Source organism: Gekko japonicus, unplaced genomic scaffold (assembly GCF_001447785.1).
Source record: "Gekko japonicus isolate JY-2015 unplaced genomic scaffold, Gekko_japonicus_V1.1 scaffold2031, whole genome shotgun sequence".
NCBI classification, from domain to species: Eukaryota; Metazoa; Chordata; class Lepidosauria; order Squamata; family Gekkonidae; genus Gekko; species Gekko japonicus.
This window is the reverse complement of record NW_015159776.1, coordinates 51,573-70,275: the sequence shown is the minus strand read 5'-3', so window position 1 is coordinate 70,275 and position 18,703 is coordinate 51,573. Positions and strand designations below refer to the sequence as shown.

Genomic DNA, 18,703 nt, shown 5'->3' with positions numbered 1-18,703 from the left:
GGGCAAGGAAATGCACTTTGCAGACAGAAATCCTTTCTATCTGCAGAAATACTCTATGCAAACTAACTCATCTATTATGCATAATTATTAAAAGTTATGCTTCTCAACAATCTTAATCTCTTCAAATCCCGCCAACACCTTGTACAGACACACAAAAAAGAGTGGAATAAGTGCATGTGTGCATGCATGCACTATATACTACATACTTTATAAAGCCCACGAGAATTCTGTATTGATTACATCTTATCTCCCTTATAAATAAAAGCCGAATGGTGGTGGCACTTCTTTAGAACATGCCACAAGCTCCAAAATCAGTTCACTCTCTGATCTGTCATTCAGAGGGTCTCCCTATCCACTGGCTGCTTTGCCTGAGTCCTGCCTCCAACATTCTAAACATTTTGCTAATCCTCCCCCCCAAAAAAGTCAGTCAGAACACAGAGGTTATTTGCATATGCAGCCTCATTGGCCTCTGCCTCGGAACATAGAGGTTGTTTGCATATGCAACTTGATTGGCTTTTGCCTCTAAAATTCTAAACAGTTTTGCTGTTCTGAGGTAAAATGTGTCCAATCTCCAGGTGAGGGCTGGAGATAACTCAGAATTACAACTGCTTTCCAGATGGCAGAGATCAGTTCCCTTGGAGAAAATGGTGGGCTCTGTATCCTTATATGCTGCTGAGGTGGCCCCCGTATGACAGCCAATGTGACGTAGCAGTCAGGGCTTCAGAGCACAGGAGAGGCTGCAGGTGTGTGGGGGGTGGAAAGCTGGAGTGAGGGGGAAATAAAGGGAGGTTGATGATTGGCTGGGAAGGAGATAGGGGTGCCAACTCCAGGTGGGAAATTCCTGGAGAGGTGAGGGATGGAGCCTGGAGAGGGTGAGGTTTCAGGAGGGGTGGGACCTCGGACAGGTACAAAGCCATAGCCTCCACCCTCCAAACCAACTATTCCCTTCTGGAGAACCATCGTTGCCAATCTCCAGGTGAGGGCTGGAGATCACTCAAAATTACAACTGTTCTTTAGGTAGCAGAGATCAGTTCCTCTGAAGAAAATGGTGGGCTCAGTGTCATTATACCCTGCTGAGGTCGCCAATCAAGTTTTTAAATGTATTAGCATTAATAGTTACCTTTCTGGTATGGAAATACCAATATGAAATAGCTTTACTGCATCTACTATATGCCTAAATAAGCCTGCCTGGGCTGACAAGGGACATTTACCATGCCACATCCAAAGCTAGTTCTGAATATTTCTTACTCAGATAAATATCAGTTTACCCCATCTAGATTAGATTCCTGCAATGTGCTCTATGTAGCCTGCCCTTGAAAAGTGTTTGGAAACTTCAATTGGTAAAGAATGCTGCAGCCAGGATGTTGATTGGAGTGGGTCATAGGGACCATATCACTCAAGAACTGGCCCATCTACTCTGGCTCCCAATTTGTTTCCACACACAATTCAAGATGCTTCAAAGCCCTATATGATTTAGGACCAATATAATGGAAGGACTGCTTAATCCCTTATGAACCCACCTGACCACTACAGTCATCTTCATAGGCTCTGCTTTGGGTGCCCTCACCTTCTGAGATTAGGCAGGTGGCAGCCCAGGGACTACCTTCTCAGTCATGGCAGCAAAACTCTGGAACTCTGTCCCCAGGGAGATTTGTCTGTCCACTTCTGCTAGCAGGTAAAGACTTCCTTGTTTCATTTGGCATTCCCTCAGTGATCCTTCCTTCCTGCCCAATGTTTTATTGTTTTTATGTCTTTGTATGCATTTCAACTCAGCTTTGTTCTAACAGTGTGTGTTTTTTTGTGGGGGGGGGATGTTTTAAAATGTGATTTAATTATTTGGTCATGATTGTCCCTGAGTGCCATATCTCCTTCCATGGATTCCAGAATGCCCCTTGGTTTAATGATGAGCTTCAGATGGTGAAATAGTTGGGCAGGTGGTTAGATCGCAAGGGAGGAAAAGCTTGGTAGTCCTTGAGGGGGCAGAAAGGCGGGGCATAAATTTTGCAAATAAATTACACTGGAGTGTGAGTTCTTCTGCAAAGAGATCCTTATGTATTTATACAAAAGATAGGAACAAGATGTGCTAATAAGTCACATCAGAGCTACCTAAGATCGAAACATTTGCTTATCCCCTAGCTATCCATTTGTGATTACCTGTCTGAAGCAAATGTTGGTGGTTCATGTGAAAAAGAGCCTACTTCAAGAAGGCGGGGCACCTGAACTGAGCTCACTGAATGCAGTAAGAACATTTTCCTTTTAAATTTGGACCATCCAGCCAATGAAAGTCCAGAGCACTCCAGGGGGGTGGGGATCAGGAGCCGTTTTGTGGAACTTGCTTCTATGAGTTCTTTGAAAATGAAGTGAATGGCTGGCCACCCTGTAGTTCTCAGCTGACACTAGTGATATTTGTGGGAGAAGTAATAACACGTTGATATGCAATTTTATGCTACTGCTAAAATAATGTGTTACTGTGCTTAATAAATTGGTTAGATTTGTAAATTTAACCAGTACTATGGAGCATTTGTCCTGTTACTGGCAAGATCTCAGTATATCTGGTGTCTGGGAAATATCCCTGTCACTTAGGTATCTAATTAATCTCTGTAACCCCCCTCCCTTCCTGTCTGAACTCTATGCCAAACTAGCAAGTACCAGAATAGAGACAACACTTTCCAATGATTACTACTGGCATCTCTTCAATTTGGATTAGTTATATTAATTATAACAAAAAGTAGTATTGTAGTAGCTTAAAAAAATCACTTCACTCATCTGATTGTGTGGGCTCTAGGCCACAAAAGCTTACAGTTCAATCAATTTGTTAGCCTCTGATGTGCCACAAGACTCCTTGGGGTTCGCTGCACTAATATGGCTTTGCATCTGTAACATTATAATAATTTCACTCACTTTTGTGATTAAGCAGTAGGGATATGCATGCAGGTATCAGTATTAAAAATGCAGCTGTGGTTGACCAGTGGAATAGGGGGATGACCCGACTTGTGGTCATGATTGTCCCTGAGTGCCATATCTCCTTCCATGGATTCCAGAACGCCCCTTGGTTTAATGATGAGCTTCAGATGGTGAAATAGTTGGGCAGGTGGTTAGATCGCAAGGGAGGAAAAACTCTAAGTGAATGTAACCAAACAGGTGAGAGCTCATGTTTCTGCCATCATTGCATCTGCACAATGGCATCCAACAGAGCTTTTCTGGGTTGTGAAGGGCCTAGGTCACCCTGACGGATGACCTTTGCTGGGAGAATGACAGTGTGAGGGTATCCCTGTTGATTTGTCTGGACCTCTCAGCAGCTTGTGATACCACCGGTCAAAGTATTTTTCTGGAGAGGTGGGCTGGGTGTAGGGGACATCATGCTTCTGTGGTTCTGCTCTCACTTGACCAACTGACTCCAGAAGGTTGTGCTGCTTGGCCCCATGGTATTTAGCTATCGGGTCCTGTTGAGTTCCCTCATGCTATTTAACATCTACATGAAACCACCAGGAGGTCATCCAGGCATCTGGAATGGGGTGTCACCAATACATAGATGACACCCAGCTCTATTTCTCCTTAACAGCTAAGTCAAGTAGGCATGTGGAAGACCTGGAGAAGGTAATGGGATGGATGAGGGCTAACAAACTGAAGCTCAATTCAAACAAGGGGGGAAGTTTGGCAGGTATCAGGTATCAAAGACTATCAAATAAACAAAATATGGCAAGAGTGTTATTGTTTTAAGCATGTTTATATTTTAAGTTTAAAAAATCTTTAATTGTGTTTCTCAGTGTCCTTTATAAAGTTAATATCTTTGCTACCTCATAGTACATTTAATGACACACATGGCCTGGTCCGATACAGTCCCATTTATGTCAGATTCAGCCCTCATAACAAATGAGTTTGATACCCTTGATATAGTCCTTTCTATTCAACATTACTATGATTTTTGTTGTTACTGTTTTATCCTTAACGAATTACCAAGAGGTTATTATTCAGGAATATATGAATATTGTCTACATATTTTTCACATAATCTGAAGAATATGTTTAGATAATATGAAGACCAGGGATCTCCTCACTGTTCTCTCTTGTACAATTTGTATATTGTGCTATGTTTACAGTTCGTATATACTCAAGTGTACCATTTGTCATTTATTTGTACCACTTGCCATTTTATGTATGTTTACATTTGTTGTGGATCATGTACCTGATCTTTGTTAATCACTTAGGTAACTGTTCCCTTGTGTAATTTATTTTACTATTCCATAGTGTTGTGCTATCTGGTATTAAATATTCTATATATGATTTGTCTCTGCCTTTTATAATTACTAGTTCTTGGCTTTGCTTTTATTGTCCAGGTCTGAAAATGACAAATATTTCTACTGTGAAATGATTAGAAACAACAACACATCCTCAATTCTAGATACATATCCTAAAAATAACTCTGATTTCAGTTTACCACTAAATTCAGCTTCCAGGTGATTGTGATTACCACTGCAATGCTGTAGTTTACTTTTGCATACAGTCACATGCATAGCCCAAGGATACCTTTTGTTCATTCAGCAGATCTGTAATGGTCTGTGACATTTCATCCAAACTTTGTGCTGCTTTGACCAGGTTATGTAGAGCAAGTACATGCTGGTGGAGAGGTTCAAAATCACAAAGTATGGGAACCCTTAAAATGCAAAATAATTTAACACTGATTACATATATGTTATAAAGTGACAGAAAGCATTCTAGAATATATGTAAAGAGCACCTCTTTGCACTTGCACACACTTAAAGAACTTTCATATGTACATCAAAGATTTGCCATTTCCTCTTTCAGCCTGGCTCAGCTTCTGATGCTACTCTGGAGGGTCCTCTAACTTTCAGAAGTGGTTTTTTCTCAGGGTACAAATACCAAAGTGGGAAACAGGTGCTGTCAGAAAGTCCTGATGCCCCAGAACATTCTTTTAAAATTTTCTTTATAGTTTTTTTTATTTATTTAAGTGAACATTTAATATTCTATGGAAGCTAAATAGCAAGCCTTGACTTGGAAAATTGCAATATTTTACTCTTACTGTGCCATTTTTTTTGTTTTCACTTCCTTCTGAGCATCATTTTAATTATTAGAAGCCACTTTGTTGTAATTGGGACTAAGCAGTTTGAAGGCAAATTAAACAATCACTTATTTCAGAGGTGTTTCCTCCATCTTGTCCGGCAGTTCAATCCTAAACACCCCTTTCATCTTTACATGCAAGTTTTGAGAAGGGTGAATTTGACCTACTAGTTAAAAAAAATTAAGTTACAATTGTTCTAATAAATGTTCTGGAAAGGTATCATGCCAAGGGAGAAATGACCCTTTTCTTATGCACAGGCATTTGAATAAACTGAGTGCATTTCATTTTACCTGAGTAATGGTTGGACTTCTGAAGGACAAAAGGACTGTAGAAACTGCAGATCAGATAATGAGATATCAGGAAGTTCACTATCAAATCTGCGAGGTTTCCGAGTCTATATAAAAAACAATTTGTACATATTACAAATATGAATGTAAAAACACAAATTATTAAACTCAAAGACTACAAATAAGTAGTCTGCAAGTACCAGCTGGTGTTATCCAGAAATACAGCTTAACTGTTGTTTTTTTAATAAGAAGGATCCTTATTTTTTAAATACACTTTAATCTGTAATCTTACCTGTGAGTCCTCAAATGTTTTAAATAGCTTGTTTTATACTAAACTTTTTGTGTGTGATTTTATGGTATTGTTTTTATTTTCAAGCTACTTCGAGCAGGACTCTATAGAATAGGCATATGAATTTCCTAAATAAATACCATCCCCCCTTTTCTAATGTAAGATGATTAGTGTCACAATATAAGAAACTAAACAAAACAGAGGGCTAGAAAATGCCGGAGAAGACATTCGAAACTCGCAACTCATGTCTAATGTTAAGCTACCAGGAAGCCTACAGTGCTGCCTCCTACCAGCTTACTGTTAACTGTGTCTCTTCCTGCTTGCCCTTGTTTTCCCTCTCCACATTATCCTTGGAAAACATTTGTTTTCATCATGTTGGGCTGGATCCAACCATCCTCAAAGGAGCCTTCTACCAACTTTAGTTGCTCCTATGACAGAGCCACTTAAGTTGGAGGAAGGCTGAGTGGGGTGATAGTGTCTACCCCACTATGTACCATCTTATGATGGCAAATTGTATAGAACCATGGGAACTCCACAACAGGACTCACTCTCTCCTAGAATGCCTACTACCTATGTTTTATATACATGATGCATAGGACTATGATCATGGCTGTACATGCAAAAAAAGAAATTCTGGTACTTTCTATCAGTCAGCAAACAATACAGGATCCTTGAACTTCACCTGATCAACAAAAACTCTGGGTTATTATGAAAGTATGAACATCTAAACTTTGCAAGTAAGTCCACAAAAGTTATGTGCCCACAATTTTTTTTAATCCTTACATATATTTGTTTTGTTTTGTTTTTTTCTTGCAGGAAATAAGAATTAACTTTGTAAAGCCTGTTTGGTTGGCTTGAGGCAATTCTTCATAGGTAATCAAATGAGTAGCTATCATATGCCAGGATTATCTACCCATTTATTTAATTTGAAATGCACATAGAGAAGAGGTGCTGAAGATCTATGCTACTATTCAAAAGTCTTGTGACACCCACAAAACTAACATTTGCTGTGAGTCAAAGCCTGCTTTATCAGAGGGATGTGACAAAGTGGGCTCCAGTTTATGAAAGTTTATGGCACAATAAATGCTAGCCTGCAACAACAAACAATCAAAAGACACCTCAAAACTCTCTCTCTGGAATTTGACACTGTGGAACACTACCAGTACAATCCTTTTAGGGCTAACCATCACAGCCTTAATACAAATACAAAGTAATCATTCTATGATCTCATCTCTGGATTAAACCAGCAAAAGAACACACACCCTTTTCTTGAAAGCCTGAAAATGATAAATGTAACAACAAATGTAACAGTCTTAGGTTCATAGTATATTAACCAAATCAAATGTCTTCACGACAAAGAATAAATACTTACACAAAATGATGGAGGCCAGGCATCAAGACCTCTGAACAAACGATTTCTTAGAAAAGACTTCCCTGCAAACAAAAATGTTATTTTTTAAAAGCTTTGTTCACATGTAAAATGGTAAAATGAGGGATGGAAATTTTTCCATGTAAAGGGGCACACAAATACATGGTATGATATAGAGCCGCTCTAATAAACCAGCCTTCAGATTTAGAAAGAAAAACAACAGACAAAACACCCCAAAAATATTTGGGAATCATACTTCTCAATCAAATACATAACTCTTGCTGGTGCCTCTGCCAGTGCAGCAAGTTTAAGAACTGTAATTTATAAAATAAGTAATACAGATACTTACTAAATAATTTCCCAAAAGTTTCCCTTTTGGCCTTTTCTGCATCATAAAGGTGTTTCCCATCTTTTATTAAAGCGCTAGCCCACTGGAAGAAAAAGAAGTGTGTGTTTGTATATAACTACTTATAAAGACAAAGAATGTGACATCTCATCAAGTTAATCATGGGTGTGAAATCTGGATTTCCTACTCAGGTTGCTTACCTCCCTGTAGTGTTTTACAAACATCTTCCTCCTTACAACTTCAACAACAGCCAAACAGTACATCTGAGGGACATTACTAAGCTTCTCTACTATCTTCACTCGTTCTAGCAGCTCTGTTACGAGACGAAGCAAGGCTTGCAGTTTCTCTCCATCTTGGTCAGCATGAAGCATTACAAAGCAGCACCATCTAAGGAGAATAAAGTCTCAACATGGCATACTGGACTAACATCCATCAGATGACACATTTTACAGGATGCTCCATTTGAAATTATTTTTTCTCAAGTAAGAGCTCTACATATTCAGATCTTTATTTATAAAAGCAACACAATTACTAATGCCCTCAGAAAGTTCACACAAATTAACATACATTTTATTTATTCTGCTTCTATAGCTTAATAAAAAAGGTTCTCTATAAGCTAAACTTTGCATCCGATATCAAATTCTGTCCTATGAAGAATCCACACATCCCTGAATATGATTCTACATCACATTAATACAATGACGACTAAAGACTGTTCTCCAGCAACCCACATGTCCTGGTTAGGGATGGTCACGAACTGGCTCATGAACTAAAGTCCATGATTAATTTTGGCCAGTTCGTGGTTTTCGAACTGAAATTCATGGCAGGTTGTTGGTGGTTCATGAATGGATACATTTCCAGACAGACAGTCTCCGCTCAATCAAAATGTTCACCACCCTTAAAAGCAACACGGAGGGCAGAATTCTCCAGCCTTGGAAAGACCAATAGGAGCCCTCCAAAGCTTAACAGGCACTGCTGGCTGCCAATAACAGAGTTCCCATTCTGCTCTATCAGGATCAGAATGCTATATATACCCTCAGCTCAGCTTCTGTATCATGTTGAGCAGAGGGGCTTAGCTACTGGGTGCCTTGACTGACGACCCATATTTATACCCTCCCACCCCTCCTGATTGTGAATACCTCTCCCCTGGTGTGGTTTGGGTGTTAGGTGGACTCAGGGCTCTAAGTTACACTCTCTCTCTATTCACGCCAAGCAGAAAGGGCTTAGCTACTGGGTGCCTCAGCTGAGGACCCACATTCATACCCTCCTGTGTGTCATGAGAAGAAGAAGAGTTGGTTTTATACCACACCCTTCACTACCCAAAGGAGTCTTGGAGTGGCTTACAATCACCTTCCCTTCTTCTCCCCACAAGAGACACCCTGTGAGGTTGGTGGGGTTGAGAGGGTTTTGAGAGAACTGTGACTGACCCAAGGTCACCCAGCTGGCTTCATGTGGAGGAGTGGGGAATCTCCACATCAGAGTCCATCGCTCTTAACCACTCCATCCAACCTTTTCTCACTGAAATTTCCCCACTAAGAAAACCCCTGGATATCCCCCTCCCCCTTTACTTTTACTCTCCAAAGAAAATCTCCCTCACCCAACACATACTTATTGAAGCAACATCTACCTCATAACACAACACCTACTTCATGGAACAACATCCACCTCAACAAACATCTCAGCAGACATCTATCTGAAGAAGTGAGCAGTGACTCACGAAAGCTCACACCCTGCCACATTTTTTTTAGTCTTTAAGGTGCTACTGGACTCTTGCTCTTTTCTATTGGTACAGACAGACTAACACAGCTACCCATCTTGACCTATCTACCTCAACAAACATCTGCCTGTACAAGTAAGCTCCTGTTTGACTACCCTTTTCCATTGCATTTGTACAATTCACAACAGGTGATCTCTTATCTTCAGGGTGAGGTCCCCCATGTGTTTGGTGTGTGTAACTTGCAGGGTGTCCATTCTATACCCTTTTGAACCTGCAAGAAAGATTTTCCCCAAAAGCACTTTCCTGGGGGCTCTTCTGGGGGGGGCATAACTCGGACCCCCTAAGGCCTATCTGCACATAACTTGGAGGGTGCATAGAGAAGCAACAGGGGGAGGTCCCCCGGTGAGTTTGATGTCTCTAGGTTGTACAGGGTTCACTCTATAGCTCCTGAACTTCCTCAACCTGTGCCTGTCATTTCCCCAGAAAGCACTTTCCTGGGGCACCTTCTTGGGGGGGGGGGACTCAGATCCCATAAACCCAATCCTCACCAAACTTGGAGGGCAGGTAGAGGAGAGTCAGCTGGAGATGCCCTGTGAGTTTGGTGTCTCTAGCATGCTGGAGGAGGGGCATTCTACCACATCACAAACCTCACAAACTGAATTGGTTCATTTGGCACCTAAACGTTTGTGATAGTTCATTGCTCAGGAACTGAACCACATTTTCCCAGTTTGTGTCCATCCCTAGTTCTGGGGACACAAATCCAAATCAAATCTCACAAATCATCAGTAACAGACAAGGGAACCTATGGGTATAGCATAGACAAGGACTCACTCCCATTCTACTTGTTATATTCTTTCTTCCAGAAAGGGATTGTTTTTGTTTACATTTGAGAGACAATGTCTAGACCTAGATGGGTCCCATGATTGAAAGGGACCCTGAAGGGAGGAGAATACAGCAAAAATCTCCCTGCAATAGTGTCTTCTACTGATGGATAGCTGGATCCAATCCAAAGCACAATCCTATGCATTTTTTAAACTGTTATTTATGAAACAGTTATCTTCCTTCGATTTTGCGGAAGACATACTTCAGACTAAATTGATGAGTCCTAAGAAAACACAAGTAGCCGTGGCAACAAAGCCCTAGAGACTGCATTAAAAATACTGACAACATTAAACGTAGTACTTCAAATATTTAAAAACATAACTTCAAGAAATACAGGCCTATAGAATCTGAAGAGACAGTCATTTTTTGTTCTCTCCCCCTAATCCTACCAACAGTTTATTTATGAACCCATCAAAATAGTCTCCAAATATCTAAATCTGTCCTGGCTATATGTTCTAAGAGCATGGCTAGTCACAAAATAACTCTTTTTTCCCCCCTTCTACCATTTCACTGCTAAAGAATATTAGCAGATACAGTACGACACAAACACAGCAAAAGTTAAACACTTTAAGACACACTGCTTTCAATGAGAGATGAGCCCATGCTTAACTCTGCCTAAACTGCGCCTTCTGTTTGAACAGTATCCTGATACCACACTTCAACTGCTGTCCTTTCAACATCATAAATTTGAAACTACAACCTGCATTCCTAAGTCTGGTACATACTGTACACTGCAGTTCCTGTTCATAAAGGAGATGAATGTATTTTTCACAGTAATTTAAAAGACTGATGTAAGAAAATAGTGGGTTATACCCTACCACGCTGTGGCATCTTCCTTTAACACAGGGAACCTTCCTCCAACAAAAGAGGTCCCTCTGTCAGCAAAGGAGCCTCTTGCACATGAGCAAGGTGCTGCAGAATACAGTGGTAGCATAAAACCCAGAATTTGAGGTCTACTGAATGCATCCTATCTCACACAACATCCATGGAAACATCCAGGGAAAGGAGTTTGTAAGCCACACTGAGACTCCGAGTGAAGGGTAGGGTATAAATCCAATCTCTTCTTCTTCTGTATTACACAGTATTTAGACTCCATATAAGGTAGTTCTCATGAAGGAATTTCCATCATTGTTCTCCACTCTAGATTCTTCAAGCTTCTGTTTTAGCAGTTTTTAGAACAGGAGATATGACAAACAAAACTGACAAAAACATTGGGGGAGAGGAGATAAAGCACTGCAGCAGCACTTACTTCAGTCGGACTTGTAAGTTATTTGCAAGTTCTTGTTTGGCAGTAGTACATTTCTGTTTAATATCTAAAAGTTTCCTGTGGTTAGTTAACATAATCATCAATTGATTTGCATGACTTAAACACAAATCAGGTAACACAGAAGGATCTTTCAAGTTCTCTGCTCTCTTCTGATTAGCCAAAAATCCCTATAAGAAAACAGAAGTTTAAAATTCACTAATCTGGACATAAGAAATGAAACACACATAAAATCAAAAGTCAAATTTTTCATAACAAATGGGAGGGGAAAAATTCTCAGTGGAACAGGCTTCCTCAGGAGGTGGTGGGGTCTCCTTCTTTGGAGGATTTCAAACAGAGGCAAGATGACCACCTGACAGCAATGTGGACTCTGTGAACTTAGGGAGATCATGAGAGGGAGGGCAGGAAGGGTTGCATCAGTGCTTACTTCTTGTGGCCCTTTCTTACATACCCAGGGAAATACTGATCGCCAGTTTGGGGTCAGGAAGCAATTTTTCTCCAGGCCAGCTTGACTGGAGATCCTGGAGGTTTTTTGCCCTCTTCTGGGCACGGAGCAGGGGGTCACTGGGGGTGTTGGGGGGAGGTATTTGTGAATGTCCTGCATTGTGCAGGGGGTTGGACTAAACGATCCTGGAGGTCCCTTCCAACTCTATGATTCTATGAGAATATGCATTCAAATGTGCATGAAAAGTTATCTAGACTGCAGATTGAGAAACACTGCTACAAAATGAATGACATTTTATCAAATGTTCGATACCTTCTGCACACTCAGAATGAGAATACTGCTTTTCAGATCATCTAGCACTCCATGCAGAATGGGATAGTGGTCTATTATTGACAATCTGAAGTGATTGCTGGACAACTTCAAGGATTCCTGGATGAAGTGGACTGTTTGGATCCTATCCCATGTGGGTTCAGGCCTGGTTATGGGTCTTGAATGGCTCTGGTTTCTGTGGTGAATGACGAGGGAATGGAGAAGGACAGAGGGGGTGCAATCCTGTTGATTCAGCTGAACCTGTATGTGGTTTTCAATACCATCAATCATAGTATCCTTCTGAACTGCCTTTTTGAGTTGGGACTGTGAGGTGGTTTTGGTCCTACCTTGGAAGGCAGGTTTCAGACGGTGGTGCTGGAGAACCCTGCTCTGCCCCTTGGCTTCTAGAGTTCTGCAACATTCCATTTTGTGCCCTGTGCTTTTCAACATCTATGAAACCACTGCATGAGGTCAACCAGAGATTTCAGCTAGTTTGTCACCAATATATGGACTTCACACTTCCAGCAGACCCCAGGGAGGCTGTGGAAACCTTGAAGCTGTGCCTGGAGGCAGTTTTGGGATGGATGAGGGCTAATAAGCTCTAACTTAATTACGACCAGATGGAAGTGCTATTGGTGGCTGAAAGGGCTAACCCAGGAATTCAGACATTTGTCTCCTGTTCTGGATGGGGTTGCATTATTCCAAAAGGAACAGGCTTGCTCCCTGGGGATCCTGCCAAGATCTACTATTGGATAAGCAGCTGTCCAGGAGTTCCTTCCAATAGATTGGGCAATTAACCTAGCTGCAGATTTCCTTAGGTAAAAAATATTTTGCCAGTGTGGGGCATAGCCTAATAACATCCAAATTAGATTACTGCAATGAGCTCTATGTGGGGATGCCCTTTAAGAGTGTCTGGAAACCACAACTGATAAAGAATGCTGCTGTGATAATGTTGGTTGGACTGGGTTTCAGGGACCATATCACTCCAGTCTTGTTCTGCCTGCACTGGCTTCCAGTTTGCTCCCCAGCCCAATTTAGAGTGCTGGTGCTGACCTTTAAAACCCTTTACAGCTTAGGACCAGCATATCTTCAAAGCTTGTCTACTCCTGTATGAACCTACCTGATCTTTAGTCATTTTTAGAGGCTCTGTTCCAGGGTTAGATAAGTGACAACCCAAGAAAACTTCCTTAGTTGTGGCACCAAACTGTGGAATTCCTTCCCCAAGGAGATTCATCTGTTCCCCTAAATCACTGCCTTCTGCCAGAGGGTGAAGCCTTTTTTTGTTTTGTTTGGCTTTCCCTTGCTGATCCTCCTTCCTGTTCAGTATTTTCTATTTTACATATTACTCCTAAAGTTGATTTTAATGTCTTATTAAATTTTTTCCACCTTGAGGGCCGTAACTTGGTGGAAAGGCAGGATTATGTACATTTTAAATATAAAAATCTAAGAAGAACACAGCTCCATGTTAAAGCCTTTGTATTCTCAGAATAAATACCAACTTTATATGTTTGTGTTCTTTTAACAACTTTATCCTGTTGTATTTTATATCCCTGAAATGTGATTTTAAGTCACTTTGAGTAATTTTTGAAAAATGACTCACAAGAGCAGATTTTTATAAAGGATTGAAAAGCAGAGTAATCTTATATCTTTTATTTATTCAAAAGAGTATTTCTGTAAACATTTCCCTATCCATCGGAATCCACACTTGCTCAAAACTAGGTGACCCAAGAAACTACATTTGGTATCATCTTAAATTGCTGGTGTGACACCGAAGACTAATCCTCAATGTTTGTGTCACCATGATTTCAATTAAAACAATAGCATGGTTGTTCCACATGGACTATATAAATGGTGAACACAGCTGGCAAGACAGCTGGCTCATGACTGGTTCGCCAAATTGATTATGTGAATTGATCTTTAGTAGCAGTTCATCACATGTTCTGAAGATAGAGCACTTAGCAGGGGAGGGGACACAGCTTTAAGCACATTCACTAAATGACCAAGTTCTAAGGCATCGCTAGCAAAAAAAGGATCTCAGACAGGGAAACAGAATCACCACTGCCTAAGTCTTTGGAAATACATAGATAGTACTGGTTTAGGTATAGCAATTATCAGATTTTTTAACCACTGCCTAAGTCTTTGGAAATACATAGTACTGGTTTAGGTATAGCAATTATCTGATTTTTTAAAAAAGTGGTTTCATATGGTCACAGGGATAAAGTGGCACCTTTAATATGTTAAAAGGAAAAAACACACTCTTACTTTCAGTAAAAACATAACCAAATGTAATAGCATAATCCTACTTGAAAGCTTTGCACTGGATTTAAGAACTCAGTGAAACTATTCTTATTATGCATTGCCACCTACTGACCATACTGATCAAAAGATCTAATGCTCAAATGATCCCATAAAACTCAGTAAGTTAAAAAAAACAAAATGATGGTATTTTTTTCCTGTTGCAATCATGCACAACTGGCACTTACCTAACTTCTATATGGGAAAACATTTTCCCCTCCAATAATCAAAACTGAGCTGCTGAAAATGGTATACTGTTTTGTCAAAGGAGTATTTCAAATTTCATTTTGCTTATCATTTCAACCATTAAGTAAATGAAGACTCAAACTGAGCAGTGTTACACTAAGTGAAGTTAATACTTTGAAATTATACTCCAAAATGAGCTTGACCAGGATTCAAATACCTGCACAACTAGTTCTACATGTTCTAAGTTTCAAAATCAAAGATATGAAGGAGGGGAGGGGGAAATCACATTTTGCGGTTTAATGGGGGGAAAGTCAAACATTCCATAGCATACCCACAATCTTGAGTATACCAAAAGTAGCTGAGTGTATTCCAGTTAAAGGTTGGATTCAGCCAGCTTTCTCACTGTATCACATTTAGTTCCCCTCTTTACTATAGCTCCTGTTTTTGTACATGCAAGTCCCATGATCCCCACCATAGCCTTTTCGGCAGTCAAAGACCCTTGCTTCCTATGTCACTAGTGGGTTTGACCACATGCTGGACACAGTATTTTGCTTGTTACTGCACTTGCAAGCTGAAGGTCATTTAAGACAATGTGTTTTCAGTGCTTCTTACAAACTTTACCAAATTGCCAAAGGTCCTAATCTTTTAAAGTGCTCTAAAACCATGCAATATATAATTTAAATGGCTACAGGTAAAGCAAAATAACTTATTTTCTTTTAATGTTTTCCCCAAGTGTTTATAGCTATTCAGAATGGAATAAAAATCTAAAAAGAATAAGGAACAAAGTTTAAGATAGTCAAGGAAGAAATGAAGGCCTTTCAAATGTTATTACTTTTTCTTTTCTCAGTTCTTTTTGCTGGCTTGGAATCCAATTCGAGTTTTAACAAAAATAATATGTTGGTCATTGCCATGGTATCTGTAAACAGCACCTGCCTGTAAACTTAGCACAATCTCAACTACTTGTGCAGGTTCCCATTCTCAAAGAAATCTGTGCTCTCTCAGGAGAGAGAGAAGCTGCATGAGAACAAAAGCAGTCTGATCACCTTCTCTGAATCAGAGATGTGCTGAATTTTTTGCTCAGGAAATATAATTTAGGTATTGAATTTTGTTTTAATGTCTTCTGGTACACAGCTGCATTTAATGGGAATAACACTATAGCGTTTTCTCACTTAACACAGAAACAAACCCTCCATATACATACATGAAAATAATCATATCCTATTTTAACAATTTTGCTGGCAACAGTAATCACCAAAGAATCCATTTTCTCCCCCAAACGTCTTTAACTTCAAGTAAAAATATACTTATTCAGGAAAAACATATAATGCCTAGCCTAAACAGGTTTAATCAATGGCTTAATATTAAATTAGAAAAAAGGTGAAGTTACAAAAATAAAATTAAAGTAGCTTATATGGCATCCACTCATCATTTACATTAAAAAAAACAGTGTTCACCTGAGCAAGTTCTTTTTGTTCATTAACCAGCCTGCTACAACTAGCTATCATCTGGTCCAAGGCATAAAGCCTGTCTTCAAGCCCCTTAATGGCCTTCATGTTCTGATTATCTAATTTGGCAATAGTCTGTCGGCATTCGGCCAAAAAGGGCTGAATAATCCTCGGGTCAAGCTGTAAGACAAAATAATATATATATTAATGTTCATCTTATCATTTGTATTGTAAAAAAATCCTATTTAGGATAAAAGCTCATAAAACTTAAACAAACCAGCACAATTAAAAACTTGTGTGTCTTTTAAACCTTCAGATTGTGTGTTTTCTTCAAACAATTAGGTCAGTATTCTTTGTGAAGAAGCTGGAAGCCACCTTGCTGACAGTATAAAATACAAAAATAGAGCGTATTTCTTTCTTATGAAGTTTTTAAAATTTAAATTAGGCTTGGTAAATTTGCAGACCCGAACCATGTATCTTCATATATTTCACCAGGTGACAAAAAACCCTGCTATCTGTGTGACCTATTTGAATCAGCTGAGAGGATCTGACAACCACAATTCCGAAGGCACAAAGTACACACTTTTAATCTGTGGATTAGTTAAATCTGCCTAAATTAACATCATTTTTGTACTATGCAACGTATCTCAAAAAAAGTAAAAAAATGTTACATGTACGTGCAAACACCAAAGATCAGGTGGAGCATGTATGTGAAGATACCAGTCCCTGAATCTAGCTTCCAAAACCATTTAAAAAATCAAAGCAGAAATAAACATTTTCAAATGGTCATCTATTGGCTGGTCCAAATTACATTAAAATTACTGCTTATGTTTTATTAAAGACGTAGCCTCTGATACAATATTAGAGTAACTACAAAACAGTGCGGTGGGAGGGGGGAATGTTATTCAGGCCTGGAATAATGTATTTTTTCAATTTCTTTTGAATTTTACTAAAGCAGAAATGGACACATATGATTACCACATCATTGGTAATATTTGGCATTAAAAATTATACAAGCAATTGTTATTCTAGACGTTTGGTTATCACACTGTGTAGTAATCAGCGCTGAAGTCCATTCATGCAATACATTTTTGTATCTTAACTATTATGGAGAGGATGAATCCCAGGCCCCATTATCTGAGGACCTACAATTTGGGCTCTGGAACCTAGAAGTTTGCAATACTATCATAGAGCTGCTTCTGCAAATTTTATAGGTCACCAAAACACAGAATAGGTTGTGTCAACATCAGCATGCTTCTTAAAGGTTCAATGAATTAAAGACTCAAACAGTGCGATGATCACCATGTGGTAAGAAAAATCAGTGAAAGCTTGCACCTCCAACTTGTACATGTTTTAAAAGGTATTAGGTAGCCAATAAAGAAGTAAGCCCTGATTCATACAATAAACTCTGTGAAATATACATCTGTACAAACCCATCAAGTTTACTTAGTACTTGCTTTGCCTTCCCTTTGCAAGAAGCACATTTTCAGCTTTCTTGCATCAATTCAGCTTGCCTACATTGGTGTTTCTGCTTGTGATATAACAGCATATATTCAGATAATAGTCTTCTCCCAACTTGGTTCACAATCTACTGCGCAAACAGAACAAGCATATCACATGAGCAACTTCTTTGCAATAGTGCTCTAATGTCCATGCTCACAGACCAGAGACTGCCATAGAGATGATGAGCACAAATGATATGGTGCTGTCTTTTCTAGTACTTTTTAAAAAGACCACAGAAAACTTGATAAAGTGATACTGCTAACTTACCATGTGACCTGATTTCAATTTTAAAAGGGCAGCTAAAACATTCCCCTTCCTACATCTGAAACCAGTAACAGTTATGACAAAACCTTGAAACAACTGTATGAAGGCCAATGTCTGTGAGATTAATGGCTCAGATGGAAAATACCTAAAAGTCTTTTATCTTTTGTCAGGAGCTAGATGGAACACAGATATTACTCTCATTCTGCAGACACTCTATTGGCTGCCCATTTGTTACTGGGCTCAGGTTAAGGTATCAGCTATCACATACAAAGCTCTTCATGGCTTTTATCCCTCTCATCTGTGGAACCACCTCTCACTCTATGCTTCACCACAACAGCTTCGCTCATCTGAGCAGGGCCTTCTACAGGTGGCTCCCCCCTTATGGAATGGCCTGTCCAAGGATTTCACGAATGGTCCTGCTCTCCTGGCTTTCCCCAAACTATGCAAAACTGAATTATTCAAGAGGGCCCACCTTTCTCCCTAATGGGGGTCCAAATTGGCTTACACTGTTCTCCTCTCCTCCATTTTATCCTCACAACAACCCAGTGAGGTAGGTTAAGTCAGGGGCGCATGACTGGCCCAAGGTCACCTGGCAATTTTCCATGGCTGCTCATTAAATCCATGCTTATCTGAAGATTTTTATACTCCACTGTAATTTACTTTTGTTAGCAAAATAGCCCTGTCCAATATTTGTGCTGCTGGTTTGCATTTGGGAAAAGGGAAATAATTTCCCCTAGAATTTCCAACTTTAAACTTTGCATTTTTATGACAGCTAGGTTCCATGCCATTAAAATATTCTCACAGACTGCAATTTTCATTCAGTTTTTGTTTCAAAGCCCGATTATTATTGTTTACTAAATGGCTTCAAAATTGGGGAGGGCAAAAATTTTAGCTGCCATTTTGAATTATGGACAGCATCTTAAAATCAGGCCTCATACTAAAGTGACAGTATCACTTTCCCAAGCATACAGGATACAAGAAAATAAGAATCAGAAACCAGCATGGCTATATTTTTTATACTGG

At 39.6% G+C, this 18,703-nt stretch overlaps 1 protein-coding gene across 1 annotated transcript in view; it reads right to left on the bottom strand.

The window, feature by feature from the left end:
* Positions 1-18,703, bottom strand: part of RB1CC1 (RB1 inducible coiled-coil 1) — a 120,300-nt gene that overhangs the window by 57,499 nt on the left and 44,098 nt on the right. The window contains exons 8-14 of the mRNA XM_015406869.1: positions 15,923-16,093; positions 11,219-11,403; positions 7,571-7,757; positions 7,374-7,455; positions 7,028-7,089; positions 5,370-5,473; positions 4,527-4,653 (exon numbers count right to left, since the gene is read on the bottom strand). Coding sequence (XP_015262355.1) covers positions 4,527-4,653; positions 5,370-5,473; positions 7,028-7,089; positions 7,374-7,455; positions 7,571-7,757; positions 11,219-11,403; positions 15,923-16,093 — 918 coding nt within the window. The remainder of the gene's footprint in view (positions 1-4,526; positions 4,654-5,369; positions 5,474-7,027; positions 7,090-7,373; positions 7,456-7,570; positions 7,758-11,218; positions 11,404-15,922; positions 16,094-18,703) is intronic.